This window comes from Chlorocebus sabaeus, chromosome 18, assembly GCF_047675955.1.
Source record: "Chlorocebus sabaeus isolate Y175 chromosome 18, mChlSab1.0.hap1, whole genome shotgun sequence".
Lineage (NCBI taxonomy): Eukaryota > Metazoa > Chordata > Mammalia > Primates > Cercopithecidae > Chlorocebus > Chlorocebus sabaeus.
Genome location: NC_132921.1, coordinates 557,118 through 580,500, shown reverse-complemented (window position 1 = coordinate 580,500; position 23,383 = coordinate 557,118). Strand labels below are relative to the sequence as shown.

Sequence of the window (23,383 nt, the reverse complement as noted above, 5' to 3'; positions counted from 1 at the left end):
GGCTGACCAGTGACCGCCATTATGCCTGCAGAGATGGGATGGTGAGCCATCATTTCTCCTTCCTCTTTCGTGATACCATCAGTGGCTTGGTCTCCGTGTGTCCATCAGATCCTCCCCAGTGCTGGGGAGAAAACATGAATGAAATGGAGTTACTCCTCAAAGAGCTCCCAGCTCTAAGGCCATGACCCTGTGCTCCATCAACACGCAGGAGAAGGGGAAGGCAGATGTTCCGGGAGGAGCAGAGAAGGCTTCACAGAGGGAGGCAGCACAGCTGACCCCAAGTGTGAAGGGAAGCTGTGGGGGAAGTGCAGAGGTCCCTTTCAGGTGGAGCGACAGCACAAGATACCTTTGAGATGTAGACGTTTGAGAGGCACAGCTGTTTGAGGAGCATTGAAGAGTTTAGGGGCACAGTATTGGACTTCAGGGTTAAGTTCAGGATCTGGGATCAGAGTCTGATAAGTTTAAAGGTTCTTGAAATAATTCTGGTAAATAAATGTGGTAAGACAGTGCAGCAGTACAGGTGCAGAAGCTTCAGAAGCCTTCCTCTTTCTCCTCTCATCCTCTTCCTTCCTTCTCAGCCCTAAATTGAGGCAGAGCGAAGAGGGCTCCAGCTGGCAGGGGAAGGACTGACAGGTAGTGCTTGGAGTCGGCTGTGGAGCCAAACAGGGTGGTGAGGAAAGTTCCCCTGGGGAAGGTGAGAATGGCCCCTGTCAGTGCGAGTGGGGCTGGGAGGTTGAGAGGTAGCTGTGAAGGGGCATCGGGCCTGGAGATGGGGGAGGGCACCTGTGTGAAGAAGAGGGTGGTGCTGGTGATGGAAGGTTGGTGGTTACATTCAGGGGACTGATCAGCATGTAAGTATATTAAGGATAATGGGAGCAGGTTTCTTACAAATAAGGAAAGGAAGAATCAATAGAGAGGTAAATGTGTGTGTACACATGTGTGTCTGTATGTGAGAAAGAGAAAGATCATCCCCAAGACCACCCTCAGGTTCAGTGAGTTTCAGAAAGAACTCACAGGCCTCAGAAGTCATCTACTCATGGCTACAGTGTCCCCAAGAGGGAAAGGCACAAGGCAAAGGCTGCAGGAAGCCTGTGTGAGTTGTGAACTTCCTCTCCTAGGGCAGTCATGCGGGATGCTCCTGACTCCTCCGCAGTGAGCTGCGATGATGTGTGAGGTGTTGTCTGTCAGGATGCTTGCCTGAGCCTGAGTCCTGTGTGTGGTTTGGGGAATTGGTCCCATAGACACACAGGAGGCTACAGAACCCTGGAAGAAAATCAGGGGTTCATTGTAAGTCACATGATTTGTATGAATTGTCCAGAAATTGTCCGGACAAAAGGGTGCAGGTGATGCACGTTTCTAAGTGTGCGAAACACTCATGCTACAGTGTTCAACTTTTTTGGCTTCTGTGGACCACAGTGGAAGAATTGTCTTGGGCCACACATAAAATACACTAATAATAGCTGATGAGCTAAAAAAGAAAAAAAAAAGTCCATGCATAATTTTCATGATAATCTTATTAAAAAGTGGGCAAAGGACATGAATAGACATTTTTCAAAAGAAGACATACATATGGCCAACAGGTATATGTAAAAATGCTCAACATCACTAAGCATCAGAGAAATGCAAATTAAAACCACAACAAGATATCTCATCCTACCCTAGTCAGAAGGGCTGTTATTTAAAAAGTCCAAAAACAGATGTTGGCGAGGATGCAGAGAAAAGGAAACTCTTATACACTGTGGGAATGTAAATTGGTACAACCTCTATGGAAAACTGGAGATTTCTCAAAGAATTAAAGATAGAACTACCATTTGATCCCGCAATCTTCCTACTGTGTATCTACCTAAAGGAAAAGAAATCCACATATCAAAAAGATACATGCACTCATATGTTTATCACAGTACTATTCACAATAGCAAAGATACAGAAACTAGCTTGAGTGTCCATCAGTGGATGACTGGATAAAGAAAATGTGTGTGTGTGTATATATATATATGTATACACACACACACAGTGGAATACTATCCAGTCATAACAAAGAATAAAATAATGTCTTTAGTGACAACATGGATAGATTAGAGGCCGGTATCTTAAACATGTCAGACCCCAAAAGACAAATTATCATGTGTTCTCACTCACAGTGGTAGCTAAAAAATGTGTGCACATGGGATGTAGAGTGGAGACTTGGAAGGGTGAGAGGGCAGGAGGTAGGTGGGTGATGAGAACTTAAGGGGTACAGTGTATGTCATTTGGGTGACGATACTCCAAAAGCCCTGACTTGACTGGCACACGTTGTATGCATATATCCAATTATGCACGGCCGGTTTTTTTTTTTTTTTTAAAGATCATCAGCTGTTGTTAGTGTGTGCATGCTGAATAGGGTATCCAAAACTATACTTGTACCCCACAGATTTATACAAATAAAAAAATGGTTGCTAGTAAGGATGACTATAAGATTTCTGCTTAGATTACTACTGTAGTAGCATTCATCTAAGACATTCTTTGTCCAAAATACTTTCACATACAAAAATCATGATTCCAAGAAAGTGAAGACACAGGATGCTCAGAGAAAGGATTGCCTGTTTCTCACTGATTGTCTTTCTATGGGTCAGTGGCGCTTAGCAGGGAATATTCCCTTCAATATTTTCAACAGCAACTTGAGTGACCCTTTACATATAAGACTTTTAATTCCAAATTTTTGTTTGTGTGTTTGTTTTTTGAGACGGAGTCTGGCTCTGTCGCCCAGGCTGGAGTGCAGTGGCGTGATCTCGGCTCACTGCAAGCTCCGCCTCCCAGGTTCACGCCATTCTCCTGCCTCAGCCTCCCAAGTAGCTGGGACTTCAGGCGCATGCCACCAGGCCCGGCTAATTTTTTGTATTTGTAGTAGAGATGGGGTTTCACTGTGTTAGCCAGGATGGTCTCAATCTCCAGATCTTGTGATCTGCCCGCCTTGGCCTCCCAAAGTGCTGGGATTACAGGCATGTGCCACCGTGCCTGGCTAGTTTTGTATTTTTAGTAGAGACAGGGTTTCTCCATGTTGGTCAGGCTGGTCTCGAACTTCCAACCTCAGGTGATCCATCTGCCTCGGCCTCCCAAAGTGCTGGGATTACAGATGTGAGCCACCGCACCTGGCCTAATTCCAGTTTTTGACCGAAGAGTGAAGTCACTTACACTGGATGACAGAGTCCTATTGCTGGCTAGAATAGACAGTGAAGGTGCATCCCAGAATAAATCAAAGGTGGTGGATGGTGTCTTTCCTTACCCAGACTCTGTGGATAAACATTGCATTTTTATTTATTTATTTTTTTTGAGACAGATTCTCACTCTGTCGCCCAGGCTGGAGTGCAGTGGTGCAGTCATAGCTCACTGCAGCCTTGACCTCTTAGGATCAAGTGATCTTCCCACCTCAGCCACCTGAGTAGCTGGGACTACTTTTTAAATTTTAGGCGAAGAGAATGTGTACTTGGCTAATTACAAAAACTTTTTTTTGTGTGTGTGTAGAGACAAGGTCTGTGTTGCCCAGGTTGGTCTTGAACCCCTGAGCTCAAGAGATCCACCTTGGCCTCCCAAAGTGATAGGATTACAGGCGTGAACCACCACACCCAGCCTGCATTTCTGAAAACTGATAGATGGGGTGAGAAAAACACTGAAGCCAGAACATACAGGTGTGAATTATGGCTCTGAGAAGTATTTGTGTGATATTAGAAATATTAGTGTGCCTTCATTTTCTCATATGAAAAGTAATGGTAAATGATAAAAATTCACAGTATCCTCTTTCTGGCTCTGTTTTTCTTGTCATTTATTGATAAATGAATTATGTGTTACCTTTTGTTTGTTGCCTGTTTCTGAAGCATGAGCTCCAAGGAAACATTGGTTTACTCATCCACACTAAGTAGGATCGTTAGTAACTGAACATCAGAGAGAACACGATGGCCTTTGAACAAAGAGCTTATGCTGGCATGGGAAACAAATGCAAAACCGTCGTGGCACGTGGAGGACATGACGTCGGGGTTTCAGTGTTTTTCCCTGTTGCCTGTTACCACCCATTACGCGGAAGGAGATTTGGGACTCAGGTACTCTTACTAGCCTGTGTGGTGCCCTCTGCGGCCTGGTTCTGGATATGCAGCCCAGTTACTGAACGTAGATTTGGGGCTCAGATCCTGTCATCCACGTGTGTGGTGCCCTCTGCAGTCTGGTTCTGTGCACTTCTCTTTTTATGACTGGTAGTCTCTGTGGCCCAGTTCTGTGGAGGTGGTTTTCCATCTCTGATTCTCTCATCGGTGTGTGCTGGTCTTTGGAGTCTAATTAATTGGAAGTTGATTTTGGATATTCTCTTCATTCGTGTGTGGTGCTCCCAGTGGTCTGGCTTTGTGGAAGTCGATTTTGGATTGTGATCCTGTCATACATCTGCCGTCCCCTCGTATGAGGTGTGTTTGGCACTGTGCCCTTCTTACGCTGCAGTCTTACGAGAAAGGAGGTTCCACACTCTGATCCTCTCATCTGTACATTTGGGTCTCTGCAGTGTGGCCTCAGGTGGGTTTCACATAGGGTGTGTAATTTGGCTCTGAAGAGGTAAGACAGACTCCTCTGTCATCACGGCCATGTTGCTTAATAGCTCACATGACAGTCTACTGGAAGCCCAATTCTTGTAAAAGAGCGCTTGCCTGGCACTTTTTCTTGAGAGCAAGGGGACTCAAGAAATAATGTGTTTATCTTCAAAGCTCACTGTGAAAGCAAATTTGGAAAATGGAACTCATTTTCTGGGTTGCAAGACCAATGATGAATCACGTTGTTTGCTTCTTATTACTGTTAGAGTTTATGTCTCTCCTTGGGAATATGGCTCAGTATTGAAAACATTCTCAATACCCTCAAGTTGCTTTTTTTTCCCCTATGAGGATAAAGGAGAATAAAACACAAGATAATTGAGGGAAAGTAAGAGGGAAAAAAGAATTTGTATATTGATTTGGAGTGTCTTCAGGAATAAATAGGAGATGTTCAAGGCAGAAAGGAGAACGTTAAGAAGACTAGGTGTATAGATGTGGCACCAGAATGGTGGTGGTGGGAGATAATTCAAAAAATAGCATTTGTGCACTTAGGAAATACTTTTACAGGTTACCTGATGTGAAATTACAATATTGATACTAGCACATAACATCCTAGAGGGAAATCCTGTGTGCTTGTTGGATAGGGTCTTGGTCATCAAGTCCAAGTTTATAGGCAAGTCCTATAAGCTTTGGGGATTAGCCAGTGGTTCTCAAATGTGATTCCTGCACCAGCAGCATCAGCATCTACTGGGAACTTGTTAGAAATGAAAATTCTCGGTTGGGCTTGGTGGCTCATGCCTGTAATCGCAGCACTTTGGGAGGCCGAGGCAGGCGGATCACAAGTTCAGGAGATTGAGACCATCCTGGCTAACACAGTGGAACACAGTCTCTACTAAAATACAAAAAAGTTAGCCGGGCGTGGTGGCGGGCGTCTGTAGTCCCAGCTACTTGGGAGGCTGAGGCAGGAGAATGGCGTGAACCCGGGAGGCGGAGGTTGCAGTGAGCCAAGATTGCGCCACTGCACTCCAGCCTGGGCCACAGAGCGAGACTCCGTCTCAAAAAAAAAAAAAAAATTCTCAAACCCCACCCAAGTCCCTTAAGTCAGAGCCTGTGGGGTAATCCAGGTACTCTATTTGTTTTGTTTTGTTTTTTTTTTTTGAGACGGAGCTCGCTCTGCTGCCCAGGCTGGAGTGCAGTGGTGTGATCTTGGCTAACTGCAACCTCAGCCTCCCAGGTTCAAGTGATTCTCCAGTCCCAGTCTTCAGAGTAGCTGGGAGTGCAGGTGCACACTACCGCACCCAGCTAGTTTTTTGTATTTTTAGTAGAGCTGGCGTTTCGCCATCTTGGCCAGGCTGGTCTTGAACTCCTGACTTCAGGCAATCTGCCCGCCTTGGCCTCCCAAAGTGCTGGGAATACAGGCATGCGCCACTGTGCCTGGCCAGCAGGTACTCTTTAAACAAGCTGTTCGAGGGGTCGAGGGTTCACCCTCCAGTCTGTTTGAAACAGGAGGTCCTTGAGCTCACGCTGAGCAGCTTACCTTTCCAGAAAAGGGCAAGCTGGACATCAGCTAAGTAGGTTCATCCTTTCAGTAGGGATGGTACACAGTAAGTATCTTAGTGCATTTGGGTGGTCATTAGTACAGCCTTCCAGCATTTTAATAAACTATTCAGACCATGTGAGTTTTAGTGCTGCCATAAAAAACTTCATACTGGTGCCAACTCTTAAAATGCAAGGATCAAAAGTTGACCCTATCACACTTGGTTCATACTTGCATCCTTTAAAAACATTCCAGAGAGGTGCAGGTAACTTACATGTCCTTCTGTTGGAAAATTTAGATTTTCGCTAAAATGGATTTCATAACAATCATGGCATTTTCTAGATACCTTTGCACCTTGCCACAAAACTCCCACTCGCGATCATTTTATGTGAAACCATCAAATATTACATACCCTCACAGAATTGTGAATAAATTCACAGTATCACTGCATGCTCTGGGGTTTATGATCTGGATTATCAGGTCAGGGAAACCCAGGCCTGAGGCCACACCTGGCTGGCAGCCAGGTGTACATGTGACCTCTGCTCACACTTAAGCCTCGTATCTCATCCTGTGCCATGTGTTTCTGAAACCGGACCTTAGTTTTGGAGAGTGTACCCAGTGTTGGCACTTGACCCTGCCTCCTCAGACTGGGGGGGTCCACTGTCCAGCTGCCCACAGTCCCAAGCTGCTGTGTGGACTCAGCAGGCGGCGAGTACTTGTGAAGCTCCTAGTGGGGTGCTGGTGCTCAGTGTGATCACATCTGTAATTTGCTGAGTAGTTGAATTTGTAATTGTAATTTGAATCTTGGTGGCTGCCAGAACGATAGTGTGAATGAAAACGGTGCCAACCAGGGCATACTTGGGAAGGGCTGTGTGCTGTATAAATTATTCAGAAAAGCTTTTTCAAAAAGACTTTGAAAGAGGGTTCTGGACTGTCATCTGTCTATCTGAGCTTAGGTCCATTTTCTCATCTACTTTCCTCAGAATGTGTGCAGATTCAGTGAAAAAAGATGGCCCATGATAGGCACATGAGAAATCTGTCATTCTCTTTTTGAGGGATTACTTTATCTCTGGTGTTCTCTTCCACGTAGTACACAGCAAAAATATTCATAAGTTTTGTTTACTCAAAAGTCAAAAAAGTTTTTATTATCTGATATATAAAACCAAGAAAACTTTAATACATAATATGACATAGTTTTGTTTTTTTTAAAAGGAAAAAGTGGCAGAAGTACAGACCTGTGTAGAAAAATACACTCAAGCAGCTGTCCCAAGCAGTAATTCCTAAAATTATGACTAGCACACATCTCATTTCTTAAAAAAATACATTTGCTTAACAACTTAAAGTGATAAGAAATATAACCTTCCTTCTTGATAGCAGACCCAGTTATATAACAGACATTCAAGAATCAGCAATAACTTAGTAAAAGAACATTTCCTTTGTGAGAGTAACAGTATTAGTTTTAGTTCCACAGAAACCGCTTCTGACTGCTGGGGCACCGAACGACATGCCCTTCATCAGACAGCAAGTCTGGGGAGATGCGGATCCTCACAGGAGAGGTCACGGGGAAGCATCTTTGGTCTTCTCTGTGCTTAGGAACAAAGGACCAGCAATCCATTGCATACAAGTAACATCAAACACAGGTGCAGGAATTCACAGCTCCTCAGCAAAAGCTATTTCTTACAAATAGAACTTACTTTTCACTTAATATTCAGAAAAAATGAAAATGCTGAGATGCAGTTTTCCCTCTTAGCAGTCCCATGTTCACGAAGTCAGGACAGTTCCGCCACTGACCAGCAGGTGGTGCTGGACCACAAGGAGAAGCAGCAGGAGGTGCGCGGCTGCGACAACCTAGAAAAATATTTTTTTACCTGTATCTGTACGAAAGATTTGGTCAAAGTTCTCAAAGTATAAATGTAACATTTTATTCCCAACATTGTATTCAAGCAAAACACATTATATAAAATTTAATTCTATCAAATAGGAATTTTTAAAATTACTAAATATATAAATGTTGCTGGAAGCTCAACATAAAGTGAGGATGAATTTAGTATTTGTTAAAAACCACTAAGTTCCACATGACTTCTTATAGTTGAAAATGAGAATTGCCAGGGACCATTCTAGAAATGAAGATTAGCATGTATTGTGACTTACAAAAAGAAACGTCTGTTTCAAAAAGCAAAGATGAGAACTCACATGCAAATGACTGATTTCTCAAAGCCCTTGCTGGACGTGTGCGATGCTTATCCCTCATTTCTGCTGAAAACATTTCAGAAATTGCCCTCAGAGTCTGTCAACCCACGGGGAAAGGGCTTAGATCCCAAATGGGACTGCTGAGCCCAGTCCAGCAGAGCTGCAGCTTCCCACCCTGGATTCCCCCTCCAGGCTGAATGGGCCATCTCTGTGGGTCACAAAAATAGTCCCTGGTCCGGTGCAGTGGCTCATGCCCCTATAATCCTAGCATTTTGGGAGGCTGAGGGACGGATCACCTGAAGTCAGGAGTTCAAGACCAGCCTAACCAACGTGGTGAAACCCGATCTCTACTAAAAATACAAAAATGAGCCGGGTATGGTGGCACGTGCCTGTAGTCCCAGCTCCTTGGGAGGCTGGGGCAGAATCGCTTGAACCCAGGAGGCAGAGGTTGCAGTGAGCTGCCATCACTCCAGCCTGGATGACAGAGCAAGACTTTGTCTCAAAACAAAAAACAGCCCCGGAACAATTCCACAGCTGCAGATGCCAGAAATGTGCTGGTGGGAGCTCTCCTGTCCCAGCCGAATTATGATCATGAGCAGTGTGAAAATCTGGAATTCATCTCCATGGTTGTACCTGTGACAGGTTTGGGTGTATTTCTTTTTCGTTTTTTTTTTCCCCCCCAAGACGGAGTCTTGCTCTGTCGCCCAGGCTGGAGTGCAGTGGCGCAATCTCGGCTCACTGCAAGCTCCGCCTCCCGGGTTCAAGCGATTCTCCTGCCTCAGCCTCCCGAGTAGCTGGGACTACAGGCGCCCGCCACCTCGCCCGGCTAATTTTTTTGTATTTTTAGTGGAGACGGGGTTTCACCATGTTGGCCATGCTGGTCTCGACCTCCTGAACTTGTGATCCGCCCGCCTCGGCCTCCCAAAGTGCTGGGATTGCAGGCGTCAGCCACCTCGCCCGGCTGCATTCGTTCTTAAAAACCAGCCTGTCACATACATCAGCACAGCCGGCCTCGCCTGCAAGTCAGCAGAAAGCACAGCAAGAATGTTGAGACATACTTTGCATGGGCCAAGTTAAAAACATGAATTTGACTATTTTTAAAAAGTAATTTTAAAGCTTCATTTTAAAAACAAAGTATTCGTGAAAATTTTTTAAAGCATTTGTTTGCACTTGGTCAGATCTTTTCTATCACTTGGCAAAGGCGCTAAGAGCTGCACTCAGGCCTGGTAGAGAGTGTTGTCTTCAGGCATTCATTTGAAGTTCCGTGGCGAAATTCTATAAAAATAGGCAATATTTGTGTTTCTATATCCAGAAGTTGAAACAAAGAGCTGAGTTGTTTTTGTGGTCACAAAAACCACACAAAAGGAGGGGATGCAGTCTGCAGGTCCTGTCCCTGTCCTTACCCGGGAACTGGAGCTAGGATTTGGGGGCCTCAGTCTAGAGCGTGACCGCGGGCCCGTGCTCCTCCACGCCGCCCGGTGGCAGGGCCAGGCTGTGACGTGGGTCCGCCCGCAGGGAGCTGAGCAGCCGCTGGAGGCCGCCGTCCAGGGCCAGGTCCCGCTGCAGCCGCTGCGCCAGGCCCACGCCGTTGACCCGGGAGAGGCTGCCTGCGGGGGCGCCCGGGGCCTGGGGGGGGCGTGCGGGCTCCAGCGTGCCCTCGATGACCACGTCGTTGTCCTCGTCGCTCTCCGCCTCGTCGGGGTGGAAGTTCTGCAGGACGCGCGGGGCGGGGGGACCCACGAGGCCCGCGGTGCCGTCCGAGGGTGGTCCCGAGCTGCCCAGCGCGCGGCCGCCGCGCACCACGTTGTTGCGCTGGTTGGCGGGCTTGACGGTGACGATGAGGTTGTGGCTGTTGGCGATCATCATGTCCGTGACCTGGTCCAGCGTCTTCCCGGCCACCTCGATGCCGTTCACTTCCAGGACCTCGTCGTTCACAGCCAGCAGCCCGGTGCTCTCCGCCAGGCCGCCGGGGACCATGCGCGAGATGAAGATGCCGGGCACCTTCTCCAGCCCGTGCGGGGTCACGCGCACGCTGGCGCCGTCGCGGATGTAGAAGCCCAGCGGCTTCTCGCAGCCGTGCCGGTGCAGCCGCACTCGCCGGTGCGTCTCGGGGACCAGGTCCACATCGATGATGGACGACACGGGGCGGAAGTCGCGCGGGAGGCCGATGTCCAGGTGTGCGCGCCGCCGGGGTCCTTCGTCACGCAGCGCGCCCAGCGCCCGCCTCCGCCTGCACAGCGAGCCCGCGCCGAGGCTGCCACGCTCGGCCTCCTCTGCGGGAGAGGGGACAGTTAGAGGGACAACACCGAGCCCCGCCTGGGCCCTCGGCCGTCACCTGGCACTGCTGCTCCATCTGCGTGACGCCGAAGCACCCAGGTGCACAGGAGCGTCCCAGACCTGCAGGCTGGGTGGAAATCAGGCAGGCTCAAGTGCCGGCCCCTAAAATTAACTCTCTAGCGCTCTCCTTACTGCTCCACAGGCACCAAACCAAAGGACTTACCGACTAAAAGGTGCTAGCAGGCACCTGCAGCGGAGAGGATCAATGGCAGAGGAGGGTTTGGGGCCTGGCGGACTGGCGAGTGCCTCAGCCTTCTGGGAGGCAGCAGGCTGGACTGGGGACTTCTTAAGCTTTGCCCATTCTCCCATAGTTCCTTCTCTAAACTGTAAGATGGAGGCTCGTTTCTTTTTTTCTAAGGTTAATTACAACTAAGAGAGACCTTTCCTGCTGCTTCTTTCCTTTCTATGTGCAAGCCCCACCACAGTGTCTGCTAGTCAGCATTCAAGGCCCCTGAAGGTGTCGCTCAGTCGGGCGTGTGAGCATTTCCCTGCATTTTGGGTTAGCAGCTGATGAGGGGAGACGAGTGGACGAAGGAGTGGGAGCAGAGGATGGCTGCTTCCCTGCTGTGAGGCCCCACACACTGTCACTGGTATCTGTAGGGAGATGAAGCCTGAAGGCTGCACGGCTCCCTTCCTCAGGGACGCTGTGGGACCCGCCTGGCCACACCTGCCAGCCTGTGGCATGACACATTTGTGGCAGTGTGGAAACTTTACCCTAAAGTCAGGCTACTGCAAAATAAAAGTCCACTAAATTAATCAAGCAGAAACGTTGTAAGGAGCTTAAAGTAAAAATTTTAAGTGAAGACACTGGTGGCATTTGGAAACTCTGAATAAGGCATTTTCCTTGAGTCAGAAAAAAAATCTTTTAATTTTTATAGGAAGCCTCTTTTGTTTTTGACACACAAGGGTCTGTAAAACAGGTGTGTTGGGGAGCAGAGGGAAGGGCTTGCTCTGCGAGGCTTGGTCCTGTGGAGTTGGGGGCATCCACAGCAGCCTGCTCTCTGGGCTGGGGAGGCTCACATCTTTGCTTTGCCAGTGAAAGCCAGGAGGACTGGGAGCCCAGGCAGAAGCAATGCCATAAACAGGCGCTCCTCAGAGCAGAGACCTCCAGACTCCAGGCGTCAGTCTGGCTTCTGCATTTCAGTGCGCAGGCAGGGCCCATTATGACCTGCTTTGGAGATGGGGAATGCTGGTTGACAGTTCTGGAAAGGACTCGAAGACAAATTACTTTCACCATGGAGGCAACATTCAGGCAGCCTGGAAGGGAGGCCAACGCTCAGGCATCACATCTCTCAACCCAGCAGAGCCCATGGCTGCCTAGACAACGAGAAGGCCCTAGCACAGGCTCTGGAACATGCTACAGGCAGCAGGGTTAGTGTACCCTGGAGCTGGGATGCCTCGGCATGAGGACTGTCTTCCTGGGAGCTGCATCCCGGCCAGCACTCCACACAGCTGCTCAGTGACGGAAGCCATCCATCATCCCTTATCAGCATCATTTATTACCCACTGACACAGTAAGGTCTGAAAGGGCTTTAGAAATAAGATGACTTTTAAAAACTACACCTGTAAACCCTGTTTACCCTGATGTGATTGTTAGGCATTGTATGCCTGTATCAAAATCTCATGTAACCCATAAATATATATACCTAATATGTACCCACAAAAATAGAAAAATAAAATTACACTTGTAATACTCCTTTCCAGCTGTGACCACCTTTCCTGCACACTCACACATACACATGGATATGGTTGTCTGTGCTTGTTTTATAGAAACAGGATCTCAGTTCCTGGCCAGCACCCGGCCTCTCTGCACCTCACAGACTCTGCAAATGCTTACTGGGTGACTTCAGGGATACAGATGAGTGGATAAAGTCCCTGCCCTAAAGTAGCCATGAAGCAAGTGGGAGCAAGAGATACAGACTGAATTTTCCATACAGCCACACGGAGAGCACCGTGAGACTGGATGTGCACAGGATACGATGGGAACAGTGCGGGGGCATCTGGGGAGGTGGCAGTTACGCTGCCCAGGGGGGTGCGGATCAACAACACAGAGTTGAAGAGAAGACGCCGGAGGGTGAGGGGCACAGGCTCTTCCCGTGATGAGGAGAGACTGTGCCTTTAGAGTTCGGCTGGTCTGGCTACTGCCGCAGGTTTGGATTAACCAAGGGCCTGGGACAGAGTGGGCTCTCCCTGGACTAAAAGCTAACCCTGAAAAGGCATCTGCCTCATGGTGTGCTCATGCTAAGTGGGAGGGAATGTGGATCCACGGGCCACAGATGGAGGGGTGTGGCAGCATCCGAGGCACAGTGCTCTGCCTGTTTTCCATGATACGGGCTCTTGCCAAGGGGTCTCCTTGGATGACAAATCTACGCATTTTCAAGAGGGCAGCCCTTCTGGCAAACTCATGCCTGCAAGAACGCTGTCGTGCATGTGGCCATCCACATGCTCCTCCCCGGGGACAGGCCCTGTGCTCAGGGCCGTGAGCAGCAGGGCCCAGGAGAAGAGACTGAGGTTTTGTGCAGGGCAGGTGAGGCGTGACTGTGATGCTGAGGGTAGGGGAGTAAGAAATGGTGCGTGTCCATGTGTGAAACAGCCTGGCTGGCTGTCCCACACACGGGCAGAGTACAGTGAGGCCTGGCCTGGGAGAGGTGACACCTCCTGTTCCAAGCATCCTCTTTCTCTCTACCACTGACTCAGAGTTTCAGATTCAATTTCACCTCCCTCCGGGAGCCACTTGTCTTCAAGTCCCAGTTCACAGCCACCCATCCCGGGAGCCCCACCCCTGTTCCACATGGTGCATTCCCTTCCACCAAAACCACAAACCTGTCTGCGTCACAAGGGCCAGGCGACAGCATCTGACTGGATTAAGGCTCAAGCCCAGAACTGTGGGATACAGAGAAGGGCACAACGGGCCAGCCCCCTTCTCGTAAGGGGCTTATAAATCACAGGTAGACCAGGGTTCCCTGCACCAATAAAAGCAAGTGTGTGGACCTCTGCTTCCCGGAAGTCATGTAGTCCTTCCCATCCCTCCTGCTAAGTTCAACAAAAACCCTGGATGTTACATACAAAACATAAGATGATGCAGGAGAGATGTCACACTAGCTGGGGCCTCAGGACCCGAGAAGCAACATGGCAGCAGCTCCTTGGGTTTTCTTTTAGCCTCATCATCTCAGACTTGGAGCTGAAGGCATCAGCAACCTGGATGCACCAACAGTCATAGACCAAAAAGCCCCAACAAACGTCTGCTCTGTCTGTATGAAGATCAGAAAGAGGCAGCCTAAAAGGATGGAACACGTTTGGACAATAACTGCCCCACCTGCTGCATCCCACACACGGAGCCTGGAGCCTCACCTCCTCAAGGCTAGAATGGGTGCCCAACAGCCCCTGGCTCTGGTGCTAGAGAGACTAAGCAGGGAGTGAGGACCTCGCCTTTGGTCTTTTCTCCATGGACCCCACAGTCCTGAGGGGGACTCTCCTCCCTCAAAACACTCAGGGGCCATCCTAACAGTCCCTCCTCCCGGCCAAGTCCCAACTACTGCAAATCCCTTCCCTGCACTCCAAACCCTCCAAACCTTGAGGGGCGTTGCCTCTGTGATGTGCTCTCCATGTGTCTAAAGGGCTCCACCTTTTAACTTTCATGGTTGGGTGTTTCCACCGGGTCCACACTGCTTTTCACATCACATCTGAATGTCACGTAAGAGGATGAAGCTGTTGGGTCCTGGGCCTTCAAGGACTTGAGCAGGGGGGAGCCTTGTTTACCCACCTAACAATAATGTAAAATATAATCCTAGCCAACCTCAAATTAAACCTTTTGAAGATATGTATCGGGGGAACCCACCCCCAATATTTTCACATAAGTTCTTTCTATTTGCCATAAGTGTCGGCCGGCTGAGAAATAAAGAGTACAAAGAGAGGAATTTTACAGCTGAGCCACCGAGGATGACATCACATATCGGTAGGCCTGTGATGCCCACCTGAGCCTCAACCAGCAAGTTTTTTTTAAGGGTTTCAAAAGGGGAGGGGGTGTAAAACAGGGAGTAGGTACAGAGATCACATGCTTCAAAAGGCAAAAAGCAGAACTACCAATAAGGGTCTAACAAAGATCACATGCTTCTGAGGGAACAGGACAAAGGGAAAAAGCAGAACTACTGATAAGGGTCCAACAAAAACAAGGCAAAGGGCAAAGGCAGAACTATTGATAAGGGTCTATGTTCAGCGGTGCACATACTATCTTGATAAACATCTTACAACAGAAAACGGTTTGAGAGCAGAGAACTGGTCTAACCACAGATTTACCAGGGCGGAGTTTTTCCCCAGCCTAGTAAGTCTGAGGGTTCTGCAGGAGACCAGGGCATATCTCAGTCCTTATCTCAACTGCACAAGACAGACATTACCAGAGCAGCCGTTTATAGACCTCCCCCCAGGAACACATTCCTTTCCCAGGGTATTGATATTAATATTCCTTGCTAGGAAAAGAATTTAGCGATATCTTCCCTACTTACACGTCCATTCACAGGCTTTCTGCAAGAAGAAAAATATGGCTGTTTTTGCCTGATCCCGCAGGCAGTCAGACCTTATGGTTGTCTTCCCGTTCCCTAAAAATTGCTGTTACTCTGTTCTTCAAGATGCACTGATTTCATATTGTTCAAACAGACTTTTACAATCAATGTGTACAGTTAACACAATTATCACAGTGGTCCTGAGGTGACGTATATCCTCAGTTTTCAAAGATAACAGGATTAAGAGATTAAAGTAAAGATAGCCATAAGGAATTATGAAAGTATTATTTGGGAACTGATAAATGTCCATGAAATCGTCACAATTTATGTTCCTCTGCCACGGCTCCAGCTGGTCCCTCCATTTGGGGTCCCTGACTTCCCGCAACAGATACGTCTTTGTGTCTAAAACTTAGTAAAGGTTTGTTTTTAAAAAACGTGGTGTTGAATTGTTAACCTCCAGGAAGTTGCCAGAAAACATAATTTATCATTTCCACTGGGTGCGGTGGCTCGCACCTGTAATTCCAGCACTTTGGGAGGCCAAGGTGGGCGGATCACCTGAGGTCAGGAGTTCGAAACCAGCCTGACCAACATGGTGAAACCCCGTCTCTACTAAAAATACAAAAATTAGCTGGGCATCATGGCATCCGCCTGTAATCCCAGCTAGTAGGGAGACTGAGGCAAGACAATTGCTTGAATCTGGAAGGTGGGGGTTGCAGTGAGCTGAGATTGTGCCATTGCACTCCAGCCTGGGCAACAAGAGCAAAACTCCATCTCAAACAAACAGAAAATATTTCCACTTATTTCCTAACAAAACTACCACTTTGTCACCATCTGGACCTGTAAACAAATGTGACTGTTCCCTTGTATTTTTCCTTCTGAGAGGAGGGCAGGCATGTCAGTGGCATGGTCAGGTCGACACTGACACAGCACACCACCCCAATCATTAGTGTGTTCCTCCTCTCCACCGCACCCCAAGCAGAACAAAGGCCCAGACGCAGGGCTGTGAGTGTCTCTCCTGGCAGCCCCACCTGGGTGCTGGAAGGCCCCAGTGGATTCTGCCAAGCAGGCAACTCAGTCTGGGGCATGTGTGCCATGGCAGACACTGCTGGCGTGACCCTCGGTCAGGGGGGCATCAGGACACCTTATTTCAGTGGAAAGTTTCCACTTCCCTTAGAATCTAAAGGCGTCAACAAGTTCATTGAAAGTGATCGATTACAGCCTCCTCAATAGTCAGATCTAGTAGCCCCATATGAAACACAACGGCTCTGGGGCAGCTTTTTTAGAATAGTATTTTCAATTTTCTGGTAAATGTCCTCCGTAGAGAACGTCAGACGAGCAGGGGAGGCGTGTGCCTCTTTCATCCTGTCCTGGGTCCTGACATCCTCAGAGCACGAGACAGCCCACAGGGTACTCACTCCACATTTCCACCTTCCCAGGGAACTTCAGGGGAGTGCACTGGCCCTCCCTGCAGACCAGGAAGGTCTGGTCCTCACCCCACCATTCTCACAGAAGTCCCTATAGGGGCCCTTCTCCACACTACAGCCCCTTCTTTCTTTTGGGGCCCCACAACCGCAAACACTTGAGGACCCAACAGGCTGGAGCCCACTTAGATCTTGGTCGTGCTGGCCAGACCCTAACATCCCAAGCTGACCCCTCTGGCCTTGGCCCTGTGCTCCAAGGGAGTTTCAGCGTATCGAAAGGTGCAGGGCCCAGGGTGTCACCATATGGAATAACTACCACTTCTCAGTGCAAGACACTGGTCAATCAAAACAGGGAAGGTTAACAATTACAAGTGACACCCACTGGGCCTCATGGGCCACACCCCCGCTGTGGGTCCTCTGTTGTGGTTCCTGCCTGAGAGCATCATGTTGCATGTGGATGTGTGTGCAGGATAACACATGGGCAGTGCTGAGGACAGGGCACGGCTCTTCATGCAGCAGCTCACTCAGGGCAGCAAGCTTGGAGCAGGTACTCCTGGGGACACAGGCTCAGGGGTTCAGGGCCCTGGAATGGCCTGGATGGGGAAGGTCTTGTGTGTAACCCCCATGACAGGCAAGGCAGCAGCAACACTTCACCATGTTTCCAGACAGACTTGGGGTCCTGGAAGGAGGCACTGCAGAGGGTGGAGCTGGGGCCATGAGATGTGCCCAGGCCTGTCCTCACTTCCTCCCCCAGTGTCTCTGATGCTCTGAGCCACGTAGGGAGATGAGGACAACCACAGGAACACGGCCCATGATGAACGTGCAGGGGATTTTTGAGCAGCAGGGAATGGGTCCCCTCATGGTGCAGCACCTCTCAGGAGCAGGCACACAGACCACCCTGTGCAAAGGCAGGTTCTGAACCCTTGGGCCTGGGGTGCAGCTCGAGGGCACTCAGGTGAGGTCAATGCCATGGGTTCATAAACTAACTCTGAGTAACAGGAGGTTGATGAGCTAAGTAACGTCTGTCACTGTCAAATGGCTGTGTAAGCTGAAAGATGAACACGTTCATAGGCAGGGGGCAAAAAAAAGCAAGCGGCTCAGTGGAGGAAACAGGCCGACACCCTTCTTGGAGGAGGGCCAGCAAGTGCGTGCGACTCTGGTTCTTCGTGAACTCTTGACGAGATGGGCCGGCCGTGGTCTGCACCCGAACCCCCTTCCCAGCATCCAAGGGCCCAGGGCGCGTTTGGTTCCAACCACCCTGCCTGCTTCCAGTGAGCTGTGGCTGGGGTGAGAACACACAACCTGCCTGCCTGCAGTGGGAGGTGCAGGAAGGAACTGCCCGCATGCAGCTGCTCACTGCAGCTGACCACTCCCCCTGGCATGGGGACGAGGTGACTGAATTTCACACAACAATCCGTTTCTCCATCTCTTTCAGTATGAACCATTGTGTATGGGCTTCATTAGTGAAAAATTCCAGACTTTCTTAGAAATAAAATTTGTTTTAAAGAATACCCCATTTCTAAAATTCCAACTTTGATTTCTAAAATACCTTTTTACAAGAAAAAAATTGTCACTGCTTCTTTTTCAAGCAATATGTTAAATCTGGTATTTTCCACAAAGTAAACAATTCAAGGAGTCACATTTTTTAGGCAACTGTCTAACCACCCTCTCTCCCCATATCCTGTTTTCAAGTTACATTGTGTGTGTGTGTGTGTGTGTGTGTGTGTGTGTGAATTTTTTTTTGGAGACTCTGTCACCCAGGCTGCAGTGCAGTGGCACCATCTCGGCTCACTGCAGCCTCCACCTCCCGGTTTCAAGCAATTCTCATGCTTCAACCTCCTGAGTAGCTAGGATTACAGACGTGAATCACCGCACCCAGCTGTCAAATTAAATTATATTTTCTTCTTCCATTTCTATTTTGAAGGATCTGTAACAAGAGGGGGAATTGGAATCTGGTCTTATGAAGCTCTCATGGTTCCAAGTTTTCAAACTAAAGATTTTCTAATAAATATTTTCTTACAAACAACCCCTTCTGTCACATAAGGGTTTGACCTGAATTAAAACTATCCTGACTCTCCGGCAGGGAAGGGTGGAAACTGGTGAAGATGCCTCTTCCAAAGGCTTCCAGGGTCCTTCTCCTGGACGGAGCCTGTCCAACTGCACTCTGGGGAAGGGAGAGAAACAGGAAGGCGTCACCTTCACGCTCAGGTCGGTCGCGGAAGGTGGCTGTGCGTGCCTGAGGGCCTGCGCCCGGGAGGAGGTAACCGTGGTCCCGAGACACACCCTCTGCCCACGCCTCCCTGCTAGCCTGGCCAGACGCATGGGGTGCCCGGTCGTCTTCACGGTGGCAGCTGCCGAGGTAACAACTCATGGGCATTTGGAGAACGCACCAGGCCCGTGCTCGATGTTGCACTTGATTCCTGCGAGTGCTCAACAAGGGAAGCACCAGACAGATGCCAAAATTTAGGCCCAGCAGCACTGCTTTGCCTCCCTTGGCAGCACAGGGCTGCAGAAGGACGGCGGGAACCCTCTGCCTCAAGGCGCTCCACCAGGACACACCCCTCCTCAGCGGTTCCTCTGCCTGTTCTTTAGAATCTGATACATCAGGCCTGGACGGGAGATGGTGCCCTCGGGCGCCAGAGCGTGTGGTCCACTTCACAGCCACACCCACCCCAATTCCTGCTCTTCCGGAGTCTCCTGGCTCCCGCTGTTCCTCGTTCTCAAACCACTCGCTTCACTGCTTCTGATTCAACTTTTCGTCACCTAAAGTGAGAGATACAACCTCTTTCTTTCCCTCTCAGGATCAATGACTTGGTTTTAAGTCACCATGGAGAGGAGCAGTCAGAGCTCACGCATCTGCCACGCTTGATTTCAGGAGACGAGCAACTGTGAGGACCATGGTCACCTGGTGAATTGCCCAGGCCAAACGCCATGGCCTTGCCTGCTCACGGGCAAAGCAGCTGCCAGCTTAAATGGTAAGAAATCAATAAAGAAAGGAAGGAAGGAGGGAGGAAGCCAGAGAGGAGAGCACGTCCCAGTCTCTCAATGACGCCATCAGGACGCGCCACGCCGGAGGCTTCAGCTGCCAGATCAGCACGGCCTGTTAGGGCCTTGTCCAGTCCCAGCTTGTCCAAGGGTAGTTAAGACCAAATTCCCTCCCCATAATTAAACAGCGTGTAGACACATACAAAAAATACCGCAGAAGAACGACACCACTGGGTCAAAACACATGCCGGAACAATATTTCATTTTTAAAGACAACATAAATGTCAACATTTTAAAAGTGTGCCACATTAGGTGAAAACAAAGCGTGTTGTGTACTAGTCTCAGAACTCGTCAGCAGTTTTATCTTTTCCACAAAACTCTGTCTTCAAACGCCAAGACCTGCCTCCTTGGGGCATCTCCACAGGCCGGGTCTGCAGCATTCTCAGGGGATTCTTCCGGACTCACCTGGCCATGATCCCCAGCACCGAACAGCTCAAGAACACCGTCTACCTCCATCTGCGAGAGCAAACCTATTTTCCACCAAGACCAGGACTGTCGGCTCTCAGTCACCAAGGACACACCATGGTTGGAGGCGACCAGCATGTTCTGATGAGGGAGGTGACGGTGCCTGCCCCAGGACCCGTATGTACTGCAACAGGCAGCCTGCAGGGCATGTGCCAGAGGCCAGGGCCTGAGCAACACACACAGTGCTGCCCAGGTGGGCCCTGCACCCTTGCAGTAAGGGACAGTGTCAACCAACGAAAACACCACACACACAAAGTCCTAGTTTCCATCTAAGAAGTGTTTTCTGGAACTTTAAGCAACGTTTTATTTCCACAAATATGGGGGAAAAGGAACCCTATGGTGCATAATTCTTATCTTACTTTAGGGTCCTGTTTCTGGACTCAGTGGTCTCAAGTGTAGCCAGGTCCAATCTCTGCACTTGCCTCTGGAATGTTCTGCCAACATCCTTCCCCCAGCAAAAGGCTGCGGGCAAGGAGAGGAGGCCATTCCCGGCCCTGACCCAGGAGGAGAGATGGGAAAGGAATGAGCAGACTTGAGTTTAAATTTTCATTGGAAGTATTTAAGAAACATCTCCTGTTGGTCCTGGTTCTCTATTATTTCTCTCTATTAAAAATACCACCCGAAGGCCGGGCGCGGTGGCTCACGCCTGTAGTCGCAGCGCTTTGGGAGGCCGAGGCGGGCGAATCATGAGGTCAGAAGATTAAGACCATCCTGGCTAACACGGTGAAACCCCATCTCTACTAAAAATACAAAGAATTAGCCGGGTGTGGTGGCGGGACACCAACTCAACCTGCTTGGAAAGGGGCAAACACAGCCGTGCGCAGTGGCTCATGCCTAAATTCCAGCTACTCGGGAGACTGAGGCAGGAGAATTGTGTGAACCTAGGAGGCGGAGCTTGCAGTGAGCCGAGATCACACCACTGCACTCCAGCCTGGGCGACAGAGTGAGACTCCATCTAGGGGGGGGAAAAAAAAAAAACAAACCACCCCAAGTAATCTGTACTCACTAGAGAAAAACTGGAAGTAAAAATAATAATTGAAAAATCCCTGAAGCCGTAACTCACTCCTAGGTTACTGTAGTCAGCATTTGCTATGTCTTGTCCAACAAGCTGGGGTCACCTCAGGAAGGCAGACTCTGCCATGCCCACTGCCCTCCCTCCAGGTCCTCCTCCTGCGGCGTCCCTGGTCAGGCCGCGCTGCCTTTTGAGAGGTCACTCTGGGTAGGGGTTTCCACCCCCCTGGGAAGTCTCTGGAACAGAAAGCAAGAGACACAGGAGCACCCAGGCCCCATCCCTTCCCCAACTCCCGTGGAGTCAGCAGGGGGCGCCATAGCAGTCCAGCAACAGGACCTGGTGGCTGACATTACTGGCCCATGCTCATTCCCTGTGCGTTTTGCTTAAAAATTTTCAGAGACAATTTACATAACATAAAATTAACCATTTTAACCATTTTAAAGTGTACAACTCAGTAGCTTTAGCATATTCACAACATAGTGGAACCATCACCAGTAATTACAGAACACTTCTATCACCCTAAAAAAAAAGTCCGTACCTCCCAATGCCTTCCTCTCCTCAGTCCGACAACCATTAATTACTTTCTGTCTCTATGGATTTTCCTGCCCTGGACACTTCATATAAATGGAATCTTACAACACGTGGCCTGTGTCTGGCTTGCTTTCACGTAGCATCATGAGTTAAATGTTCATCCACACTGTATAAGGAGGTCCGTGTTCCACTGTGTTGAGACACCACATTTATTCATCCATTAATTTAGTTTGGGTTGTTTCTAGTTTTGAGCGATTGTGAATAATGTTGTTGTGAACATTTATGTACATTTAACAAATGTTGTATCAAGTGTACATTTGATAAAGGGGGAAGAATGATAGTGTGTTGCTCTTTTGGTTTGGATGTTTAGTCTGGGCTTTCCAGAGAAGCAGAACCAAGTTTTTGTGTGGACATATGTTTTCCTTTCTGCCAGATATACACCTGGGGGTGGAATTGCTGGGTCATATGGTAACTCTATGTTGAACTTTTTGAGGAACTGCCAGACTGTTTTCTACAGTGGTTGAAACATTTTCTATTCCCACCAGCAGTTCTGAGGGTTATGATTTCTTCACATTCTTGACAATACTTGTTTCTGTCTGTCATTATCAGCCATTACAGTGGGTGTGAAGTGGTGTCTCATTGTGGTCTGGGTTTGCATTTCCCTGATGACCGGGATGTTGAGCATCTATTCCTGTGCTTATTGGCCACTTGTATACCTTTTTGGAGAGATATCTCTTCAGATCCTTTGCCCATTTTCAGTTGGGTTGGGTTGTATGTCTTTTGTTTTTTTGAGACAGAGTCTCAGTCTGTTGCCCAAGCTGGAATGCAGTGAGGTGATTTCAGCTCACTGCAACCTCTGCCTCCCAGGCTCAGGCCATTTCTGAGGCTGAGTGCCTCAACCTCCCAAGTAGCTGGGATTACAGGTGCCCACCACCATGCCTGGCTAATTTTTGCATCTTTAGCAGAGATGGTTTTGCCAACCTGACCTCAAGTGATCTGCCTGCCTCGTTCTCCCGAAGTGCTGGGATTACAGGCATGCACCACTATGCCCGGCTGGGTTGTCTTTTCTATTGACACAAGTATTCTTTACATATTCCGAGTAAGAGTCTCTTATGAGAAACAGAACTTACAAATGCTTTCGTCCATTTTGTGAGGGGGTTCTGTTTTCTCAATAGTGTCCATTGACATACAACAGGTTTTAATTTGATGAAGTTCAATTTATCTAATTTTTCTTTTTTGCTTGCGCTTTTGTTGTTATATTTAAGAAATCATTGCCTAACTCAAAGTCACATCCCTGTGCCATTCTAATAAAGTAGCAAATCACATTATCTGTTGCTCTGGCAGAAACAAGCACAAAAACACAGAAACAGAAATGTCACCATATGCTTGGGGCCAGGCTTATGAGAACATTTCCATCGGCTTTGGAGAAGTGAGCCCTGAATATCAGGCATTATTAGAAGTTGTCTGGAACCAGCAGGATATAAAAATGAACAAACCGGAGGCCGAGGTGGGCGGATCACAAAGTCAGGCGATCGAGACCATCCTGGCTAACACGGTGAAACCCCGTCTCTACTAAAAATACAAAACATTAGCCGGGCGTGGTGGTGGACACCTGTAGTCCCAGCTGCTGGGGAGGCTGAGGCAGGAGAATGCCATGAACCCGGGAGGCGGAGCCGAGATCGTGCCACCGCACTCCAGCCTGGGCGACAGAGGGAGACTCCGTCTCAAAAAAAAAAAAAGAACCAACCAACTACCCAGTGTAGAAAGTCCTTATTTAAGAAATTAAGAACCATGATGTTCAG

General features: G+C 48.9%; 1 protein-coding gene across 1 annotated transcript in view; it reads right to left on the bottom strand.

Moving 5' to 3' along the window:
• Positions 1 to 7,194: 7,194 nt before the first annotated feature.
• Positions 7,195 to 23,383, bottom strand: part of PARD6G (par-6 family cell polarity regulator gamma) — a 91,065-nt gene continuing 74,876 nt past the window's right edge. The window contains exon 3 of the mRNA XM_008013688.3: positions 7,195 to 10,544. Within this exon, the coding sequence (XP_008011879.3) occupies positions 9,709 to 10,544 (836 nt within the window). The 3' untranslated portion in view covers positions 7,195 to 9,708. The remainder of the gene's footprint in view (positions 10,545 to 23,383) is intronic.